Genomic DNA, 23,150 nt, shown 5'->3' with positions numbered 1-23,150 from the left:
CTGATGGTGTTCCCTCAGCCCCGAGTCTGCCTTGGAAACAGCTCTGCCTGGGTTCGGCGACCAACTGTTCCCTTTCCCCCTTTTTGTTTGATAAATAGAGGCTTAGGGACTGTCTCTGACACCCCTAGCAGTAGGGAACAAGGGGCAGGTTAATGCCAGTAGTAAGGTGAAGTTTCCTGTATTCTGTACCTCGCTGTAAAAATACCTAAGGCTCACAAATTGAAAAGATTTTAAACTCACCTTCTGAATTACTGACAGAGATTTAGGTACCTTTTAGGCAGGCCAGAAGCCAGACCAGCTCCTGGGCAGTGTGACTGTGCAGGATGTCACTGGCACACAAGTGTCCCCACCTCTGGGAGGGACAGATTGGCTTCTCCATACAAATGAGTAGAACCCACACTAGACTTTGTCCCTTTATATCTGCAAAATCCCCTTCTCATCAAAGAGATGCATTCATGAGCTAACTGTGGAACTAAACACAGTGCAAGGGAAAGATTACTCTCATAAGGTTTTACAAGTTTATCCTTCACTAAATAGTGGGTTTAAAATCAAATTATAAAAAACTACAAGGAATATGTTGCTTTAAGTAAGCCTGTATCACAAGAAAGCCATCTCCAACATCCATGTTTGCAAAAACCAAACACAAAACACATTTGTATCTCAAAACAAATATTGAGATAGATACAAAAACCAACAATGCTTTAAAAACCAGTAAATCTTGCACTGATATAAACAAATAATAATATTAAATAATTTTATTTAAATTTAAATATTTGAATGTTCATTTGTTTCAAAATATGCCATATATACTTCAGCTGTGAGCCACCCTTTATACCACTCATTTGGAAGATCTTCTGGCATTGTTACCACCTTATATACAAAACGTTCACTGATGATGCATGGAGTAACAAATCCCATTGGTGCTGAGTTTTGCTCCTGCTGCTCCTGGTTAATGTGTCATTTCACATCCTGAGGTCACACTTCCACTTTTGCTCTTTGCTGAGGGCGGGGTTGCAAGCTTTGGATCACGGACCTGCAGACCTCTGCCTCATGGCATGTACCTTTCATTAGGGTACACAGCATGTAAGTAACTGCTCTTTGGCATCCAAGTGATCTCTGTTGAAACAGGATGATGCTCCTAAGTGTTAAACATTTTGGAGCTATTTGGAAATCTGTCCCTACTAGGATGCTGTGTTGCCTCTAACAGGAAATTCCTTTTTATATTACACTTTGAAGTAGAATTTGGTAGGTCTGACTTTTCAAAATCCAAGTCTTCAATCACTGCTTGAGTCTCTGAGCTGACTGTCTGGCTATAGAAACCACATTTAATATCTACACAGCCAGCACAAGTGGAGGTTCCCAGCCAACAACAATACTTCTTCCAAATTGTTTGACTAGAGAGAGATTTCTTGGATAAGGTACTGACACGTGATTAAGGGGAATCTCTGTATCTCCTGGTCTATCAGCCAACACAATGACACAGATTTCTTTGTCAAGGCCACCTCTTTTTCCTCCATTGCTCATGCTTCTGCTGCAAAATCTCACTTTATGAGCTGCATTCTGCAAGAGTCCACTTGGCCATGGAGGGCCAATGCTCACCATGTTATCCTTTGAAACTTCTATCACTTCAGAGGGGGCCTGTTCTCCTCTGTCATCTGTCAGCTCCCCCTCAAATCAACCATCTTCATCCAAGTCTCAAAAGCTGTAAGAGACTTCTAAAGTAATTACAGGAAGCTCTACTTCAGGGTGCTCCTTAGGTCCATGAAAAGGGTCATAGCCATGTTGAGCTAAGAATACTCCAAATTTTGCAGCCTATTGTCTTGGAGACTCTAGGGTTAAGGAACACTTGTCTGTTACTGATTCGAGTGTCTCAGCAGCCTCATCTGAAAGAAGCAGAGACCTAATTTCCTTGAAAGTGGTCTTGTGTCACTACCTGTCTCTTCCAGTTGCTGGGCAGTAGAAGCAGTTCAGTGTCTTTGTGCTGTTTTGCCTCCTGCCACACTTCCATAGAGCTTCCTGCCCTCCAAGGCAGTTCTTATTTTGAAGAACACACCATAGTCCCCCCAGGCCCTTTAGGTCTCTCTGGGGGGCGACTGTCACCAACTGTCACAGTTGCTCAGGTCTTTTTCACTGTGATATTCAGAGTTTCTAGCACCAAGGGACCCTGTCTCTGATTCAGGACGATAGACTCTAGTGAATCATGAAAAGAAAGGAGCATAAAGTTCATGGTATTATTGTTATAATACTTTGTAAATTCCCCTCTCCATCTCTAGACCAGTTTCCACCATCAGAGGGGACTAATGCATTTTTTTAAGTTAAGAAATATTGCATTCAAGGGGAAAGGTATCTGCATAGGACAGAATCACTTTAATAACATTTATGACACACAAAATGCAGGAGGAAGACAATGAGTTTATCATTTTATAATGGATACTTACTAGACAGAATAAATGTCAGATGACAATCATCATACATAATTAATTGATTTAAAATGCTTGTCATTAGAGATCTAAGAAACTGAAGAGACAAGAAAACTACATACAAACTCTAAATTGTTGGCCAGGAATAAAGGACGGGGGATTGTCAACAGGATAATAAATTATGTCTCTTTTTTTTTAAACCGTTTTAGATTTAACAATTCCAGTGGAGGGGCATATAATTATTTAAGACAATAGCTATTCTTTAATCTTATCTTTTTACCTCTGGCCTTGCTCCTAGAGATTAATTTTGCCCTTGTGGATTACAGGTCTCTTTGATGTATTTTCAAGGCATTGGAACCCATTTGAAATCTGAATTCTGTCTATATTCTGGAAACCATCATATCCAAGGAATCCTGAATGTCTGAAGTGTCGAGTTGGACCAGAACAGAGGCCCACCTATCCCACCCCTCTCTCACTGTCCATGGCAGGAGAGGATGATTTATTTAGGGACCACCATGCAAGCCAACAGTCTGTCACCTCACACTTCTGAGTATCCATAGTTATGACCAGGCATCAGCTGGAGATGTTAGATGATTATTCCATGCCTATTCTCTTTTTTAGTCCACATATAGACCTGTTACCCAGTTTGACTAGCTTCCTTTTGAACCTGCTGACTGTTGCCTTTACTACAGTCTGTGGTAGGGAGTTCCAAACATTAATTACCTGCTGTGGAAAAAGGCCCTGTCTTTGGGCAGTTTGTAATGCCTGATCAGTATCTGTGTGTGTACCTTCATTCCAGTCTGACAAATAACAGCTTCATATTCATCTCAGCCCCTGCCTTTATGATTTCATGAACCTTGATCATATTTTCTCAGCCTCCTCCCCTGCAGGTGGAAGAGCCCCAGCCACTTTAATCTCTCTTAGTACATCACTGTTGCACTCTCTTGATCACCACCTCTGCCCTTCTCTACCTTCCCTGGTTCTGTTGTGTTGTTCTTGAGGTGTAGTGATGTTTCTCTCACCTAAGCACAATGTGGGGGTACCAAGGTTTCATACAGCAGTCAAATTGTTCTTATTTTTTCCTGTTCCCTTCAGTTTTCATGAGGTTTTTTGTTTTCTTTCAGATGGCCATTTCGTAACAGTAAAGTAGTCAGGAGAATTTTTTCTAAAGTTTTCAGTGGTTGGACTCTTGTGGCTCACAAAGTCTGTTTGCACAACTTCTTTTATAGAAGTTGAACAGTTATGTTGCTTTAAAAAGTGGAAATGTGATAGAAAGTTGTCTTTGGCAGAGGGCAGGCATAAGTAGTGTCCAATCTTCTGAAGATATTATAGGATAAACACTAAAACCTGCATTCTGGGCACTCTTAAGTGTCAAGTAAAATAATGGATACAACCTAGAAATCACACCAAAAGGCAAGTTTAAAAATGCAGAACCGTCTTCCAAGCTATGTAACAAATGGCCTGGATTTTGCTGGTGACAGAAGAGTAGGAGGTACAAATGATGAAATTCTTTCTGAAAAGAATTTCCTGCTGCTTCTCCAGGATTGTACAACAGCGTGTCCTGACTTAGTAACTGGCACCCAGGTGAGATCCAGCACTGGGAGTACGACTGCAGTCCATGGGCATCCACAAGATGCACGTGAGTGTTGGTAGCATCAGATCTGCTCTGCACCCAGCCTGGCCTGGGCACTGGAAGGATCCAGGGTACTGGCAGCAGGTGAGTGAGATGTGCCCAGTTCTATGTAAACTTCTCAAACACTGCTGTAATAAATGATTTCAACATCAATTTGTGAGGACAGCTACACTCAACACCTATTTCTTAAGAGCTGGCTGGTCTGTTGTTAGCTATAGAGTGAGTAGCATTTTTGTCTTGTTAAAGGAAATGTGGATTATCTTACAATGATCCCAGCTACTTCTGACACTCTCTTACAAGCTGTAAATTCGTGGATTAAAACTACAGATAGTAATTTTAGAATTCCCTGTGGTGCTTCTAGTACTTTCTGGTGTTTGGTGGCTCTGTGTCTTAATGCAAGTATAGATGAGGGACAGAATAATTGTATTTGGGGGGAAAACAAATATTTAGAGAATATGCAAAGACATATGGTAGTCTTGGAATATTGTGCAGTCAAATAAAGATGAGCTGAAGATATAAAAAGTTTTGGCAAATAAAGAAATCAAGATAGTATCTAAACAGCTTGTTTTTCATATTTGTAGACATCTGGATAATCAGTTGTAAGAACTCTTCTTCCAAGTTACCATGGTATCAGATTTAGGTATTTCTACATTTCACAGTCACAGAATCTGAACTAGCTCTTTTACGAGATGTCAGCATTTTTAAGTCTTCATCACCAACATCCCACTTCAGCAGCACATCAAGAATCCTCAGAGAGTCTCTGCACATTCTGGTTTCTCACAGCCCGTGCCTGCCTGGCACGTGTATAATTTCTCCACCCAGTCAGCACAGGCTCGCTTTGCTTCTCTCCACTACTTCCCCACGAGGGGCTGCCTCTTTCAGCTTCCTCTGACTCCATTTTCCTGCAGTAAAATGAATGCAAAAATCTTTACATAGCTAATAAAATAAAGTTATCATGATCATCAAATGTATTTAATAGCTATTTTCAAACTATTTAATAATACACATATGAAGTAGGTGAGGATTAAGGTGATTCCTGTAGGTGCTGCATAGCTTATTTCATTAACAAATGTTGATTGAGTTTTGTGGCAATAAACACTATATTAATGTAAACATTGATTAGCAAATATCTTATTCAAGGTTTCATTTTAAGATTATAATCCTGTGCTTCATAATTAAAACCTTCTGTTGTGTTTTTACAAGTTTTTGAAAGCCTGTTGTAATAACCACAACATTTCCTTTTTCAGGTGATATGAGTCTGTGAAGTTTATTTTAGAGCTTAGAACTTTGTTGGTGACTTGTTCTTTAGAACAAGTGCTCGATCAAGTGAGGACAGGAACTGACACAAGGTGGGGGAAGGGGGAATTGAGGCCACACATCCAGTCCTGGAGTAATTCCTGAGTACATTGGGACAATGGAGAAGGCTTTAGGGAGCAAGTCAGGTACCTGAACACAGATGTCTGGTGTCATTTTAGATGTGATGTATTAACTTAGGTCCCATGCCCATGTAGTAACTTCTATCTGCCAGCCCTGTGTCTTAGACACCTGAGGACACCTGCACTAATGCTGGATGCTGTGGACCAGAGCTGGGGAGCAGTTCAGTAAGAGCTCCACTAAAGGGCTCAAAAGCACACGGTAAATGACAGGCTTGAGCAGTACTGACAGGGAATTTTCTCCTCTTCCACAGCACTTTTCCCTCCGAGATCACGGCACGGCGCTGGAAGCAGGGGGTGAGGCTGGACTGGGCTGCTCAAGGTCAGGTAAGGCCAAGGGTGGTTTCGTCAGACACCAGCAGATCTGAGGATGGCTCTGCGGCCAGGGGCCTCTTCTGAAGCCGCCCTTCCCTCTCCATTCGGAGTACTTGAAGGAACCAAGAAAGCAAGCTTATGAAGGGCTCTGAAGAGGACATGGGATGGTTTGAGAAAGCCTGTAACTACAGGTGGTTGTGTCTTCCCCGCCGAGGAAGATGGTACCGAATTTGGGTGATGCACAGTAAACAGAAAAACGCACAGCACCACTTTTAAATCAGTGACTGAAAAGGCACCACCGACACCTCAGGGCGGCGGGGGCCGAGCCGAGCCGAGCCGAGCCGAGCCGAGCCGAGCCGAGCCGAGCCGAGCCGAGCCGAGCCGAGCCGAGCGTGCGCCCCGCCCCGCCCGCGCACCGCCCCAGGAAGCGCAGGGTTTAGCGGCCGGCCCGCGCCGCGATGCATTGTGGGGCGCAGCAGCAGAGCCAAGATGGCGGCCAGCAGGAGGCTGATGAAGGTAATAGCGCCGGGCAGGGCCGCCGGGCGGGCGGCCCCGGCTCCCGCGGCTGCCCCTCCGCCCCGGCCCCCTCCGGCAGCGCGGGGCCGCCTTCCCCGCCGCGTCCCGGCGGGGCGGCCCCCTCCGCGTCTCTCGGCGGCGCCCCGCGCCCGAGCGGCCGGAGCGGGAGCCGCCGGCACTTGGGCCGAGGCCGTGTGGGGCCGCGCCGCCCTCCCGCCGCCGCCGCCCTCCCGCCGCCGCCGCCGCCCCGGGGTCCCGCAGCGCCCCGCGGGCCCGGCTGCCGCCCGGGGCTGGGCGGGGACGCTGGGCGGGCGCCGCGGGCCGCCCCGACCCCCTCGCTCGGGGGGCTCCAGGGTGACTAAGCAAAGAGGAAGGGACGGGGGGAAGGAAACGCCGCCGCCCGGGGCCGGGGCATCACCGGGGCGACGGGACGGCTCGGCCGCCCTGCCGGGGGAGGGCTCGGCGGGGAAGCGCCCTCTCCTCCCTCCCTCCCTGCGGGGAGAGATTCGCCGCTCCCCCGCGCTCTCCCCGGTGAGAAACTGTCCCCAGACGCCCAGGGATGAAATAATTTCGTTTTCGTTGTTTCGGAGAGTAACCTCTTCCTTGTATGAGTAAGAGGTTTATCGCACAGAAACATGGACCTGGGTTGAGAAGTTTCTTCATTCGTTGCGGATGTGGTAGTGTTTTTGTTTTCATTCTTATTTGTTCTGAACCGTGGATGATACTTGGAAATGGAAACTCGGCCCCAGTTGGGCTTTAACCAAGAGCACGTATAGTTTATGGATAAATACCACTCGGGGTTATGTTTCTCGTTATTTTCCTTGCGGAAGAACGTACTTCTTGGAAGGAAAACGGTAACCATTGCCCCCAAAGCACACAGGTTTGTTTTATGTGCTGTATATAATTGCCGATTAACATCACAAACTGTAAGCGGTGAGGTCTGCCTAGGACACACGTACATAATGGCATAAAATTTATTCATCTGTAAAATGCTATGACAGAACCCAAATTTGCATGCAAAGTGCTTGTGGGGAAATCAATGAATTTTACAGGCCAGTCCTGGGAAATGGAGGGAAAAGACCCTGTAACTGTTGAGCAATGTTTCAGCCTTATTAAAAAACCTGTCCCTGGGGTGGGGTGCAGAGTAACCCTGCACTGGGATTGGGCAGATATTTGGGTGATTCTGTTAAACTTAATCCTTTAATACCAGTTTTACAGCTGGCTCCAAGGACTTGGACCCCCAGTAGGGCTGGGATTTCACCAGGGCATGTTCATGGCATGTCCTGAAGTTACATGTCCTTAATGGTGCAGATATATAAATAACTATTATAACTTGGGTGTTTTGGAAGAAACCAATAGCTCAGCAGTGCTTTTATAAAACTCGTTTTGTTGGTTTAAATATTCTATGGAACATTTAAAAATTAAATAGTAGATTGTGTGCGGTGTCGTTCATATATATTAAAAATTAGTAGGCATAAACTTTTAATTGTCATTAAGGATCCTGGTGGGATGAAATTCATTTTTTGTTTCATTTTTGAAAGCTCTGTATTTGCTCAGGGCTTTACTATCATAATCACTGTGTCTGTTGCTTTATACTGAAATAAGGTTTCCCTTCGTTTCAGATGTAAAATTAAATGGTTGTTTACTATTTTTGTAAGGCAGCTTTTCTGCCTGTTCTGAAAAAATACATTAATTGTTCAAAAGTACATCACTACAACTCAGGTAGGAATAATATATATATATGTATTTTGTTGTTAGTTTAAAATGGAAAATAAAAATCTAAAAGGCAGGAAAACTTGTTCTTAGTATTTTTAGTGCCTCTTGCTTTTCAGCCCCCCTCCTCATTTTCACTGTACTTCTGAAACATTAGTTAGTACTTCAGTCTTTCACTAAAATACACTAAAAACAAGTGATAATGTGACCTTGTTTTCTAGAAAATTAATGTGGCAGTTGTTTCTCGGGGGGAGTGGTGTGAGAATGAAGGAGACATCGATAACTTACCTCTTATATTTTCACTTTTGTTTTTGTTGCCTAATATCTGTGGGTTGTTGGTGTTGTGTGTGGGTTTTACACAGCTCAGGAGCTGTGGCATGCTCTGTCCCATGGCTGGCAGAGGCTGTTAAATCAGCAGTTCCCTTCCTGCTCCTGGGCAGTCAAGGCAGCCCAAAAGGCTCTGGTTTTGCAGTTCCTCACAAAGTAGGGCTCTTGTAAGGGTGATGTCATCGGGATTGCTGCAGCATGATGTGAAGGTCCAGACTCACATGTGTATCAACCTAATATCACTGTTTAAGTCCCAGATTCACAGGTCCACTTTGATTTGAAGTCTTTCACTGTTGAAGTTTTGCAATTGGGAAGAGTCTTTGGGGTGTCTTTGTCAGGGTCTTGGAATGATGAGTGATTATAACTAAAGGAAATAGGGTTTTTCACTGTGTCAGTCAATTATCTTTAAAATAATTTAGGATGTTTCTTTGAGCTAAATAATCAAGCTTGTCTTTGATTAATGAGACTAAACCTTAAACCTTTTATAGTTATATGAAATTAAGCAATTCCTGTTTCCTTAAGGTCTTGCCAACATTTTGAAGTACTGCATTTTTTTCTGGACTCAAGTCATGCATCATAGTTATTCATATTAATCACCGTGGCTCAAAGAGACTGGATGCAATGCATCCATAACTCACTGTCTGCTTGTAGAGAACTTGGAGTTGTGTCCACTGTCCAGGTGGAGAAGCCATTTGCTTCTTCAGTTCACAAACCTCTGTGTGAAACAAGCATTACAAATTTTGCTATTGTACTTGCACCGTTCCATTTTAAACATGAATTCAAGTTATAAAGACAACAAGATTGGCTTGTTATCTGTTTGAACAAATCACCTTCTCTGGGCCAAAGACATTTTTTTGTGGCCTCTTTTTGCCAATCTTTATCCCACCAAATAATGCCATCTAACTGAAGTCTTCTCCCCTGATTCACAGCAGCTCTGTGAAGGTGTGCCCTTCCAGCAGGCACTGAGCTTAGCAAAAACGTGAAATAAACATAGCTAATGACTCATTCCAGTGACATCTGAGGTGGAGGCTTGATCTGTGAGCCACCATTACACCTCTTCAAAGAGCCCCAGTTGTTGAGCCCTGACTCCTTGTGAAATGTGAACGGTGGGAATGAAGCAGTCTTTATCAAGGATGTGGTGCTGTGGATGTCTCTCAGGGTTAGAACAGGCAGATATGGAGTGATTCTATTTAGGAGAGGATCTAAGGCTTCTCTTTGAAGGGGGTACTGGGCTTCATGGCCCTTTCTCATGGAAAGGAAATCGTCTCCTGGCTGTGTGATGGGGAACACGGATCTCCCAGAGATGTGCCAGAGACTGGAAGGAAAGGCTTTGCACAGCTGCCACCCACTAAGGTAAAAGAAGGCGATCTCCGTGCTGGATCAGGTGTGAAGTGCTGTGGAGGTGCAGAGGGAAGGCTGTTCTGGGCTGGACACTCAGTACTTGCAGGGGTAGCAGCATGTGGTGCTGAGCTGCATCTCTCACGGGGTGTGTGGGTGCTCTTGGAGAAGCTGTGCTGCCCCAGCTGTGCAGCTGGGCCCTTCCAGGGTGACTGCCTGGGATGGACTTCAGCTGTCTGTAAGATCCATGCTTTGGTTTCCTGGTTTTCAGATGTTCAAAACTATCTTTAGTGATGGAAATTGAAAATGGATTTAAGGAGTAAATAACACTTCACATAGGAAGTGAGATATGTAGACAGTTATTTTAATTTTACTGTTTTTATTCTGCTTCCATAGCTGATAGTCAAACATTTATGCAACAGTGGAACTCAATGATAAAACACGATCATGGGACCACACCCAGGTAGGTAACCTGCAATCTCCAGGATGCTGTGGTCCTGTAAACACTGTAGTGCTCCCAAATAAAGGGATTTTAACTCTGATACTTGAAAAATAATTCTGAATTGATCCAAACTTCAGTTCATAGTAACAAGGGAAATACAGTTTAGGGCAACATGATTGTCCTTAGGCAGAAGTGAGAATATTGATGTATTTTCCCATTTTGAAACTGAGAATTGACAAAATGACTCATCAAATGATAATACTTTGCCAAAAAAGTAGAATTGCTCAGTCAGTAAGACATGAGTATACAGGGTTGTCATGTTGCAGAGGAAACTTACTACTGATTCTTGAAAAGATTCTATTTCTGTTTTTGGTTGGATTTGTGATGGATTTTTTGGTTTGGTAGAATCACATTTTAAGGTGTTTTATTAAGACTTCTCTGTAGTGTAAATCCAAACTGAAATGGAAGTATAACCTGCCAGTTCACTGTAAATTAAAGTGGCCAGTTCCTGATCAGTTTTGGAGCCTGTTTGACTTACAGACTTTTTTAGAGAATGTAGTAATAAACAGGTAAATAAAAGTTGTAATAATGGTTTAAAGTTATTTCAGGAGACTTTTGGTTTTATTTGTGAATTTAATAGCATTCTGGGCTTGATACAGAATCTACTAAAGTTCCTACACTTATTCCCATATTCTGGGATTGCACTCTTACAAGTATTTGCCTTCACTGCATTTTCCTGTCTGGCTTGGGTTTTTAGAGAAGTCCCAAAACTTGAAAGATGCATGAACAAAACAGTTTCAGGTTTTAAAAAAAGGCTTAGCTACATTTTAAGCTGATGGTGCTTTTCTTTCTACACACAAATGATTGCACAGTATTGAAAAATGATGATTTTAAACCTTTAATGGTTATGTATGAGAACCAGTATGTACAACTGCGACTACCTTCAGCAGTATGTGCTTGAAGATCAGGTATCACCTCTGATACAGTGTTTTCTCCTTTTCATGCACTGTGTATAACACTTTTCCAAATTACAAACATCATCTCTCAAGAGAGCCCCATGAACTAAGACATTTCAGTTTTTCAAGTGAATAAACCAATGCAGCCAGGTCACATGCAAGGTTGATAAAGGAGTGGGGAATGAAGACTGATTTAAATTCTTACTTCAGTCATCTAACCTTTAGTTACACTCCTCCTGTGCTCCTTTAATTATGTTACTTGACAAAATTAAGGGGTGGAGGACAAGAAAAGGAATTAATCTATTTACTGTCTGCCTAGACTAGTTAGTATTACTTTGAAATAAATATCTGGACTGTATCCTTTTGCCTCATAAAGTAGTTTTTGTCCCTTTGGAGTTGCTCAAGCCCACGTTAAAGGTATTGTTAGCTTTTAATCTGTGCTGCTTGGAAGTATTTAGTAGCTCATTCACTTTTTTAACAGTACTTTTATACTGCAGTTGTCTGCTTCCCTAGCCCTGAGGCAGTTAGATCTTTATTATGGGTTTTGGCAGTTGCCAGAAGAAAAAAACCAAAGCAACCTCCCCTGACACCCAGAAATTGTGAATGGTGGAGCTCTGACCACTCCGGAAAGCTCGGCTTGTGTGGTGTTGTCCTGCCGTTGTGGGGACAGTGGTGGGGAAAAAGGTGTTTGTGGAGAACTCCACCAGGGAGTCCATTCATTTGGAGCGACGTACAAAGTCTGAAACACTCCTAGGATAAGCAAAGTAATTCCTAGTGTGAATTGCAATCTGTGTAAGCCCGTAGTTCAGGTGCCTGCCCTGCTAAGGTGGCTGCATTGTCCCTGACCCCTGCAGTCCTCCCGGGCCGCGTTTATCCCTGGCTGTCCCTCGTGCAGCTGTCGGGAGGGGCTGGACACACTCCTGTCATTTTCCTGCAAAGGCCTTGCATGTCAGTTTGAAGAACAAAATGGCCTGAATAATTGCCTGAATAATTTTTGTCTAGTTCTTCAGTGCCTCTGTATTGCTTAATTCCTTCTCTCATATGGTGGACTTAAATAAAAATGGGAAACAATTTGCATGTTTATTTTAACTTTTCATTGATGGCATACAAAATTTTATAATGATCTCTGTTATGGGATTCTTACATTTCTTAATTCATAATCCAATTTTTTAACCTGAATCTAACTATAAAATGTAGGTGTGTGATTTTTCCAGCCATGTGAAGCCACGCTTTTCTAATTTGTTTTATTAGCTTAATAACATACCTGAATTATAGTCATAGTCCTTCCTTTTTTTTGCATCTGGACAATTGTTCTCTGGGCCAGCATCAGTACAATGGTATTGTCTGAACCTGGGACAAAAGCTCCTGCATGGAAGCTGCAGTCCCACTGGCCATAATGGGGGAGATTTGTCAAATGCACATTGTTTTGACTAGAGTATCTAGAAAATAGTCTAAACCTATTTTCCTTGCCTTGTTTTAGAGTGAAGGCACTTGTGATGATGCACGTTAATTTGTGTTTAAATACTTACTGCTTAATTAGCTTCTTTTGTTCCCAGCGTTCGATGTTGCATCTAGTGTGGAATGGAATCTATTCCTTGTACATGTTGTGGAGCAGTGGTTTGCCAGGACTTCACAGTTTATGTGATGGGAGTGAGCAGCAAAAGTCAGCTCAGAGCAAGCTCCTCTCCTGACCCTGTCAGGGCAAAGTCAGCCTGGGATCTGCCTGGCTCTCCCTGAGCAGCTGCTCTGTGCAGGAGCATTCCGAGTAAGGCACTGTGGGGATTTGCACTCTGAGGGATGGTAAAGCACCTCTTAGAGCTGTAGCATAAAGGTTATTTTCTTTTGAATATTTTGGTTTGCTCTCTGTCCCTATAAATATGCTTCATGGGATTATTGGGGGGGAGGGTTTATGTTTTCCTGTTTTAAGGAAATAGGATAATCCTCTTAGCTCTTTAAAAAAAAACACCCAAACTGTCTGTAACATTGCATGAATCGAGCAGCAGTGGAATTTGGGGATTAATTCATGGGTCTAAACCAAGTAGTCAGTGTTGGTGTCACAAAGATAGTGTTAGGCATCAATTCAATATCCAAGCCTCCAAGGTTAAACTTCTGTGTTCAGAGTATGCCCTTGCTTTAGTAGGTGCAGTGGGTAGGAATATAAATGTTAATTTTCTGACGTTGGCTGTCATGACTTGTGTTTTGCACGCATTTGGAATTCTCGTTTTCCCTTTGGGTTTGAGTTTTATCATGATGCTGAATTTATGCAGGAGGCTACTGCAAGTATTAAATCTGCCAGTCAGCTGCAGAAAGGTTTGATCTGTGATGAACATAGAGCTATTTCAGAAAAAAAAATACGGACAGTACAGCACTTATAGCAGGAAAGCTGATCTTTTTGTTTTTCATTGTGTAGTGCCTTTGCTTGTACTTGGTGGGTTTATCATAATTATATCTAGCTTAATTTTATAAGATGCCTGCACCCAGTGCAGAGCTGAGTGCTGTCAGAGCACCCCAGTGCTGCTGTATAAGCAACATTTTTTCTAACCTATGCAGCCACCAGGCATGTGCTGCAGTTTGGAAAGCACTGGGAAACTTTTATGTCTCGCTGTGGATGACTTCTGAATTAATATTTGGTTAAATTCTCTTTAAAGATAAAATGGCAGGGTTCAACCACAAAGGACTGTAATTCTTGTGGGGGAAGTAAAAGTGGAACCTTGAGGTGTTTCTTTCTAGGTCTTTTGAAATACTCCAGGAAACAGTTCCTACAGTAGGGCTTATACATCATTTTAAATATAACAATGCTGAAATACTTAGTTTGCCAACTGATTGAAAGTAGTTTGACTGGTGCAGAAAGATAACCTTGCTCAAGACTGACACAGCTTTAAAGAGAAGAATCCTAATGTATACTGTGAGCTTTGAGGTGCTGAACAGAGAGAAAGCTGAATCTTTTCAAGTTCCTGCTCTAAACAAGGCTTGTTTGGCTTAGATTGGTATTTTTCTGGGTTTGGATCAATTTAAGCTGTTCATGCAGGAATTTGTTCATTTTCAGTTGAAATAATTGGCCTGTTCAGTGGTTTTATCCTTGTTTAAAACTATTATGAAACAGTTCTTCCAAATCACTGTTCTCCTTCACACAAGTCCTAAGATGCATTTTATTTCTGCCCCTCACAGTATTATCAATAGTCTGTGCCCAAAGGCACTGATTTACATTTGAGATAGAAAAATACTTTAAAATGTAGTTTTTTGATTCTTCTGAATTTTGTGTCTATAATGATGTTAATAACAATCATAATAACAATTTTTTTGTGTTTTCCTCACATATCAGAAAATAAGGATTTTAATATCTCGTCTCAGAGAATTTTAGTTTTTACAGGTGCAAAATTTTATTTCTTATTTGTGTGGGTTGCCACCACTAATTAAAGAAACATTGGCCTTCAAGCATTTTGAAAAATAAACGTGAACATCTTGCTTAATACACTTATTAACTTACACTTAACATTTTGCTTTGCTTTTCAGGAGCTTGAAGAAATCCGCAAATGTGGAATGAAAAACTTCCGTAATATCCAGGTTGATGAAGCTAATTTATTGACCTGGCAAGGGCTTATTGTTCCTGTGAGTATTGACTACTCCTTATGAGCTTTAAAATAAAATGAGGATCATTTGTATCTCATAAATCCACAGCTCAGTAGTGCTGCTGGTGACCATGAAATTATCTGTTATTGTAGGCCTGGGCTGACACATGGCTGGAGCTCCATAGTGGCACTGGGATCCTAGGAGAGGTGTTGGAAGGGGGAAGCAAGTGATGTTTGGTTTTACATTAAGCCTAAAGTACAAAATCTACATGATCATAGGAAAAATAAAGAAAATAGGAAATACTTTTACTCCTTCATGTGTGGTTTTTTTTTAATTTACTAGGAAAATACTGAGTGTTGGTAAAAAATTTGATGCAAGGAAAAGGTTTGGATTTTCCAAAGTGAGCTATTTAAATGAAAGTAGTATCTTTATTTAGGTATTAGTTAGTGCCAAAATAAACCCATTTCACTTAATTTCTTTAAAAGCACTGCAGTCTTCTTAGGGACTGTTTAATCAAAGTAGATAACCATTTTATTAGTCAAATAGAGAGGGATTTGTTACTAAGGGGAAAGCAGGAAATGTGATGTGTTGGTTTCTCGGCTGAAAATCACTTGGATTTTCACCTCTTGTATTTCCCAGTGCTGTGGCCCATGGCAGTGGGAAATGGCTGGCTTGGCTCTATGAGCTATTTTTAGTCTGCAGCAGTAGGGGATGGCCCATGGGGGCAGCAGTTGTGGTTTGCTGCGGGTGCTGCCAAAAAGCCTCCCTAACCAGTGTAAGTCTGTCTTAATTATATGAGTAAGACTTTGAGATATCTCTGTAGCAGTGCCTCTGCCTCCTTAGTCAGAGGCTGCTCTGGAGCTCACGTGGCACAGGCTGAGCTGATGGCTGGGCCTTTACACTTTAAATGCTGTGGAATATATATTAAGTTTGTTGTTTATTTCTGTGCCTGGAAGTGATTCTGTGGAGTGGTTGCCACTGCTCCTGCAAACAAAGCAAGTGGGATCTGACACGGGAATTTGACAGAGCTGAGGAGCAACTTGCTTTAATCAGCCACTTTGTGTAACAGTTCAGTGCTTTGATAACACTTTGAAGCAGTATAAGGTTGGTAAATACGACTAATAAAGCAAAACACAAAAATACTTGTTTATTCCTGTTAAGATTAGGAATGTGTGGTGTACAGCAGCTGTTTTTAACAGTTTCTGCTCAACGGAGGATGAGCATAGTGTTTGTTATGCAAAGCTTTGCAGCATCACAAGTGTTTAAATGGTGGTGCAGTGAACTGTGCTCCAGACCTGCCTTTTGGTTTGTAATATGCCCAGTTACAGGGGAAATAGCCTCAAATTCACTGCTGGTATAGTTAAGGGAGAATTTTGTTATGAAATTACACTTCCTGTAGTAATTGAAAATGTGTTGTTTGTGTTCAAAGAGTAATATACGTTTTTATTCTGAGGTTATGCTATAGATGTTTTAGTGTTACTGTCTCTTTGGCTATTTTTGGTACCAGAGTTGATGACACAAAAATGCAACGCATGAGCTCATTGAAAGTTACAACTTTTTTCTCTGTGTTTTTGCTTCACGTGTTGTTTCCATTTTAGCAAATGTTCTTACTTAGGATTTAAAGACATATACTTCAGTAGGACTAACCAGTTACTGATTATTAAATGGTGTAACTGGGCATTTCTTTGTCAGCTGCTTAATGAAGGTGTGAAAGATGATGCTTATTATTTTTAGTAGTGTTCATACAGAATTACTGGGAAAGATAATGTACAGATGAACTGTAAAGCTTTAAATGTTCTTGTTTGTAACATTTTGTTCTTCAGAGCAAATGTTAGTTTTTAAGGGTGTTCACTCAATTGAGAAGCAAATTGAAGATGCTCAGTCAACTTCTTTTCCTTTTCCAAATTGTAGAATGAAGTAGTTTGTGTCCTGTGGGTGGCCAAGGTAAACTATTTGTTTGATTTCAACATCAAAGCAAGGCTGTGTAGCCCAGGCTCCTTGTCCATGTAAGAGGTACAGTGAAGAAAATGGATGTTTTTAAGGCAGGTCACGCCTCTTGTCAGCTCCACTGAACATCCTCACAAACTACAGCACATGGTGGAGGCAAGAACAGTTGAGCTGTGGGGGAAGAGGGCAGTGACTGCCAAAGTTGTCACCACCACCACAAGTTATTAGTTCAACTTCCAAAGCTTTTAGGATTGCTTGGGTAAAAAGTGGTTTTAAAGCTGCTGTAGTTGCCTCTCCCCCTGGCAGAAACTGTGCTGTATTTCTTACAAACACACAACCATATTCTCCACGTAAATGACCCTGAAATTAAATGTTTTCTGTTGACAAATATTTTAATAGAACACTTCCCACTCCCAAGTATTGGTAAATTCTGGAGTGAAATTGATAGCAGGGAAGGGTCTGGTTGCTAGTGAAGAATGTGTGTGATTATACTTTACACCAGTTGGAAACTCATCCATTGATTCTTGTTCCCAGAGTGTTTGGAAGGGCTTCATTTCATAGTTACTGTTTTCAGTGCAGAACAGTATTTTTATAGGCTTTATATGTAGCAATGGTTTATTTTTATTCTGTCTCTCTTGTGCAGTATCTGAAGCATCACTGTCAATAGTCTAACAGGTTTTCCTAAGTGAAATTCTGGGCATTGTTTTTTCTATTTCAGCATGAAGAACTGCTTTGCTCACTTCACAGTTCTCTCATCCTGCTCCTTCAAAACTGATCTGATAAGAGTGGGTGCTAAAACTGCATACAAATTCAGAATGTTGTCATCAGCAAACACAGTGAATATCTATCTTTAGTACCAATGAATGCTCAGCAGATTTTTGTGTAGTCAGCACAAAAATGTTCTCGAAACATGTAGGGAGATCTGACAAACCAAATTGCTTTGCTGTTCATGCCACCCTGTTGTGAGACACACAAAATAACTGTTCCAAAACCCATTTCCCTTGTCAGGCTTGCTGTTTCTGTCTTGGAAAGGGTTTACTATGTTTTGTGAAACATAAAGCTGGGAATAAAACTACTTACTAGAGAAGGCCTTGGGTTGGAAGTAAATGGAGCTGGATGCTTTCTTACCCATAGAAATGCCAGCCAGCTGTAGGACAATGGCAACCTGCTTTTTCCAGGGTGAATGCAAATGTGCAGGTTGCATTGCCTGTCACATAGGTCTTGATGTTTCCCGACACATAAACCTGGCAGTAGTGTTGGTAGAAAATGCCTTTCAGAGAGGTCATGCAAGAGATCAAAGGAATCCAAGTCTGCACCATGCTGCTTTTCACTTGTGTCCGTTGGCATGTGCCACATTTTTGACATTCTGCCTTCTTGTTGCAGGACAATCCTCCATATGATAAAGGAGCCTTCAGAATTGAAATCAATTTCCCAGCAGAATATCCATTCAAACCTCCTAAAATTACATTTAAAACAAAGATCTATCACCCTAACATCGATGAAAAGGGGCAGGTTTGTCTGCCAGTAATTAGTGCTGAAAACTGGAAGCCAGCAACCAAAACTGACCAAGGTAGGACTCCGTGAGGAGAAGGAACTGGGTATTGAGAAACTTTGTGGAGTGTTTGAATTTAAAGCTAATAATGTTTCACTTGTCAGCTTCGCAGTGCTCTGAGGGTATATTCATTGTAAGGTTTGTGTTATGAATCACATGTGGTGAGCACAGAGTTCAACTCTTGTGGAATCTCATTTTGTTACTGGAATGGGAGGTACTGGCACTGAAGTGGCATTTCCACCTCCAGGAAACCACAAAGCTCTTCATGACTAAGGAGTTTATTAAGGAAGTGTCCTCAGCATACTTCAAAATTTTGCTGGTGATTTGTGTGGGGGTTATTCTGTGTTTCTTTTTAAGTGACTTTAGAATCCAAAGGTTTGGATATGTGAAAGAAAGGGTCTAAAACCTCAAGGCTTTATGTATTTTATAATCTGCCATGTGGTTCAGTGATTTGAACATGTCTTGAAATATGTTGCTTACAGGAGTTGTTGGGGTGAGAATTTTGTGTTGTCTGGCAGGGAATGATTAGTTGGGTATTAAGCTTTTATTGTCATACATATAGGAAGCAAACATCCTTGCAAAAAAAAATGGTTTTTTAGGAGTATTAATTCAAATACTTCAGTGAAACAGAAGTATCTTGTTCCTTAGGAGAAAATACTTAACCTTAAAGGAGAGCCTGGAAGAGACATTTTCACATGATCTATGTTCCTGATAGGAACCAAAGCTCTACTTATGATTTCTTTTTGTGTACCCCTGCATGCTAAAGAAAGTACTCCCAGTTGTGTGATCTTGTCCAAAGACAAAACAGGAAAATTCCTGTAGTTGTTTTAGAAGAGATGAAGCAGCTGAATGTTGGTGAAAATGGAGGTGGCAGCAGAAAGAACATGTGAAATAGGACAGGCAAGGTCTTAGATTTATTGTAGATTTATCCCTGATTATACAGGACAAAGATCCTCAGCAAAGAGGAGATGGAAGGAACATTTGGAAGGTTTCTGTTGTGTTCCACACCTGAGCAGCTGTCTTGGTGCTATCAGCCTTTGCTAGTTAACTAAAGGACTTACATGTCTCTACCCAGCTTGAAAAACAGTCTGTCATTAGCTCAACTGCTGAAACAATTGTTTGCATGCAGAAAATAGTGTCTCCCTGAGAAGTAGCAATTCCCTTTTTATCTGAGAGAGTGAATAAAAGCTGTGCTAAAAGCAGAATTTGGAACCGATCCTGGGTATCAAAATATTGCAAATCTCTCCTGGTCTGCTCTATTGTGTTTTTTTGTTTGTCTCAACTCTTGCTTCAGGAAGTTTTAGTGTCAACATCTGTTGTTACTGCATGGTTGTATGAACCTGTGACAGTGTTACTAAAACCCTGCTTAAATGTTCATTCCTTTTTCTTCAGATTTCTTCTGCACTGAAATATGACTCTCAGCTTTTCTCAAGGAAATAATGACATCATTAGTACAGCATCAAAATGATTGGTTTTGTTCACACAGGTGTCAAAAAAGTGAAGAGATTAAGCTCATCATAAATCATTAACTTAACCTTTCACATACTAAATGTGCATCTTGCTGCTGTACTTTTTGTTAATTTATACTTAATATTAAAAACAATTGTTACGGCAGGATAGTTTTCAAACGCTGTGGATGCTCCTGTTCTGCCAGGCATGTTTTTTCTGGCTTAATGCTGTTATTAGGGTTATTGAACACACATTTTCTCTGTAGTGTTTTTGCATGCTTTGCTCAGTGAGAAGGGATTGCCACTCAGTGTTTCTGCTGGTTTCAGCAATGTGATGGCAGTTGTTGCAAGGCCAGGACTGGTGAGTTACTGTGAAGGAAGCTGGTATGAATTTTGCATTCCTTAGATAGTTTGTTGCAGTTTAAACTTGGATTTGTGGTAAGAAATATTCCTGTTTAGCAGTTCAGCGATAAACATCAGATTTGAGTGTGGCTTTCAAGTATTTGTTTTGAGGTTTGTTCATGGGTCGAAAAGACTGAGATCAGTGCCCCAAACGAAGCCACTCTGGTGTTCCAGCATCTGCTGGAGTGATCATCATTGTATGACCTTGCATTCCTGCCCAGGAACACTGACACCTTTGGGTGGCTGGGCAGTGGGAACCCTGATCCTTGTAGCTTCCAATGGCTGTGAGGATGTGTGTGAGAAAATGTAGCAGCAAATGGCACTGTGGGGTGTGAGGTTCACTGAGTAAATGTCAGGTGCATTTCCATTTTCTGGAGAATGACTTTTCTTCGGAAAGTGACAGGGACATTGGTGACATTGCTGTGAGTGCCCTGCCACTCTCACCCCATTGTCTACCCTCTAGAGAGTGCATCTCTACTGGTGGCTGCCTTGGGCAAGGGAAGACTTGCCTGCTGTTCATAGGAGAAATAAGAATCATAGGGAAATCTGGAAAAAAGGGTTTCCAGAAAAGGCTCAGTCACAGCTGCGTCACTGTGACAGGTGTTGGGAAATGCTTCATGGTGCAAATTCCATCTTTGCCCAGTCCTTTCAGTGAGCCTGTCTGAGAAGTTAGATTTGTTCTCAGCCATAGGAGAGGATTTTAGATGGGATGCCAGTTACATGGGAAATCATCTGTGGTGCACTTTCGTCTCTATTCATGTTGATTTTGTTTACAAATACGATTTTCTGCTGTTCATTCATGGTCATTGAACTAAATCTTGGCATATCAGTGCAGCTTACTCACGCCCTGCGCTTGAAAAGGCCCGAGATTTATGGGGATGTATTTAAATGCAGTTAAAGCTCTCTTCTTACAGGGGAATTTTGCTTACATTTTGATTTTGAAAAATTAACCATCTGAGTCTCTGACGGTATTTATACTTCTTTTGACAGTAATCCAGTCCCTCATAGCACTGGTGAATGATCCACAGCCCGAGCACCCCCTCCGGGCTGACCTAGCTGAAGAATACTCTAAGGACCGTAAAAAATTCTGTAAGAATGCTGAAGAGTTTACAAAGAAATATGGTGAAAAGCGACCAGTGGACTAAAATCTGACACAAGTGCTGTCAGCAACTATGATAGAAGATCGGAGCAGTGCATTTGAGACACCCCGTAAAGCAGGACTCTATGGAAAATTGACAAGTGCCACCTTTCGGTGTGAACTTGTGGCTGTTACTAACTTTCTACAGTTTTCTTAATCAAAAGTGGGCTAGGTAACCTGTAAAGAAAGGATTAAAATTTAAGATGTTCTAGTTCTGCTTTCTTTGTTTAAAAATCACTGCTTCAATATACTTTAAAGTATGCTGTTTTCTTTTTCTTGTCAGAATTTATCAAAAATATCTTAGACTTATATTCTGCCCTTAAATTGAAAAGGTTGTGGCTGTCATTTCTTATTTTTCCTTACAGTTCCCACTATCTTGAGTTCATTCATTGAGTTTTAACCCCCTCCTCAAAGTGATGTCTTAGGAAAAATATCCCAGTTCTGGCAGAAAATGATTGAGTGTTTGGCAGTTTCATTTACTTTTTCTTTCTAAATGTTGCACTGTGCTTTGTGGGACTTGTTGCAAGTTCCCCTGAACCTCAGTTTGTAACATAATAAACAAAATCCAAGCCCACAAAACCAATCAGAAATAATGTCTGGGTCTGATGTAAATCTGGCCAATGTCTATTAAACGGGGAAACCTAAGTTTTTGTGTGCGTCATTGAATTAGAATATGGCTTATGTTCTGCTCTTGAAAAACTTTGGGAAAAAAAATTGTAGCAAACAAGTAGCGGAATGTGATTGAAAACTTTCCCCACTTCTATCTTTAATACTTATGCAGAGTACTGGGAAATGTGCACAGAACAACATTGCAACCAATCCAGGAGAGTTCCAGAAATTGGGGACCAAGAGGTACCAAAGTGACAAACTGTCTTTTGAGCTTAAAATCATTTTGGAAACATTAATTTTGAATTCAAGAACTAAATCTGACAGCACTGCTGTCGTCTCTGAACGTTTTCCCTCAGAATGTGTCAGTATTTGTGGGATGGCCCTCGAGGTGTTGCCAGCACCGCTGCGAGGCCAGGCCTGAGCAGTAGGGTGTGACAGAGTGTGCTTGGCTGCTGCTGCTGCTGTGTTCAACACACGGGGCAGGGGATTGGGAGTGTTCAGTGTCAGTCGAGCTTCGTGGGGCAGGGCACTCCTGTGCATGCTGAAGGAAAGGGAGCCCTTTCCCTTCAGAGCTGAGCATCCTCTGCTGCTTCTGCTGCTTCTCCTCCCCAGCCCAGAGTGTGATCCTAGCTCCAGTCAAACTGCCACACAGTCAACCTGCTGTCTCCCCTTCTGCAGCTGGGGTCTGCTACTGAGGGAATGGATTCTTTCCAGCAATCCTTCTGTATCTGGGAGCACATATCATTTCCATGTGCAGGAAGCTGAGTTTAAAAAACCCTGACACCTAGGTGGTTGCCTGTACTCCTAAATTCAGTTTTAATACAGCCTCTGTCTTTGCAACCTTTCAGAACTAGTGTGTCAAGCAGTAGATCTCTCTTGGTTTTAATGTCTTGTGTATTTGCTATTTCCTCATTTGTTCCTCTCCTCTGGCTTTCATTTCCAATTTAGTGTAAACAATGACAGCCCAGTACCTCACCTCTGTTGAAAGTAAATTTTTTTATAAGTTAGGGAGCTAAGAAATTTTATGTTTAAGTGTTCTTAGACAGATTCTTTGGCAGGTAAATAAAGTTAAACCACATTCACCTTATTTACGGAAACTTGCATTACCTAAGTGTTTTCAGGCTTGTGAGAGCACTATTACCAAATTTTCACATCTTTGTGTCTTCATTTGCAGAAAGTTGGTACCGATTTTGTTTCGTTCACGCTCACTCAGATTCATAATAAAATAATGCCAAATTATCTGTCAAACCGAAGTGTGTAACTTCTGCATCACCTGAGTCACTGTACCTTTGATCATGTCTGTTGGCATGGAAACTTACCATTCTCTAAATTTTATTTGGAACAAAACCGTAGCACTAGTTTGCTGCCCTCGTTGCTACTCAGTAGTTACT

General features: G+C 41.7%; 1 protein-coding gene across 2 annotated transcripts; it reads left to right on the top strand.

The window, feature by feature from the left end:
• The first annotated feature begins 6,280 nt into the window (after positions 1-6,280).
• Positions 6,281-21,795, top strand: UBE2L3 (ubiquitin conjugating enzyme E2 L3). Of its 2 annotated transcripts, none has more exons than XM_062504530.1 (4): positions 6,281-6,317; positions 14,607-14,702; positions 17,994-18,180; positions 21,003-21,795. In XM_062504530.1, exons 1-4 carry the CDS (start codon positions 6,291-6,293, stop codon positions 21,155-21,157), a joined length of 465 nt encoding a protein of 154 aa, XP_062360514.1. In that variant the 5' UTR covers positions 6,281-6,290; the 3' UTR covers positions 21,158-21,795. The 2 variants fall into 2 exon arrangements, with proteins under 2 accessions (XP_062360514.1, XP_062360513.1); XM_062504529.1 differs by lacking the exon at positions 6,281-6,317 and adding an exon at positions 13,216-13,373.
• The last annotated feature ends 1,355 nt before the right edge of the window (positions 21,796-23,150 follow it).

Source organism: Cinclus cinclus, chromosome 17, assembly GCF_963662255.1.
Source record: "Cinclus cinclus chromosome 17, bCinCin1.1, whole genome shotgun sequence".
Taxonomy (NCBI): Eukaryota; Metazoa; Chordata; class Aves; order Passeriformes; family Cinclidae; genus Cinclus; species Cinclus cinclus.
This window is presented reverse-complemented; position numbering and strand designations above follow the sequence as displayed.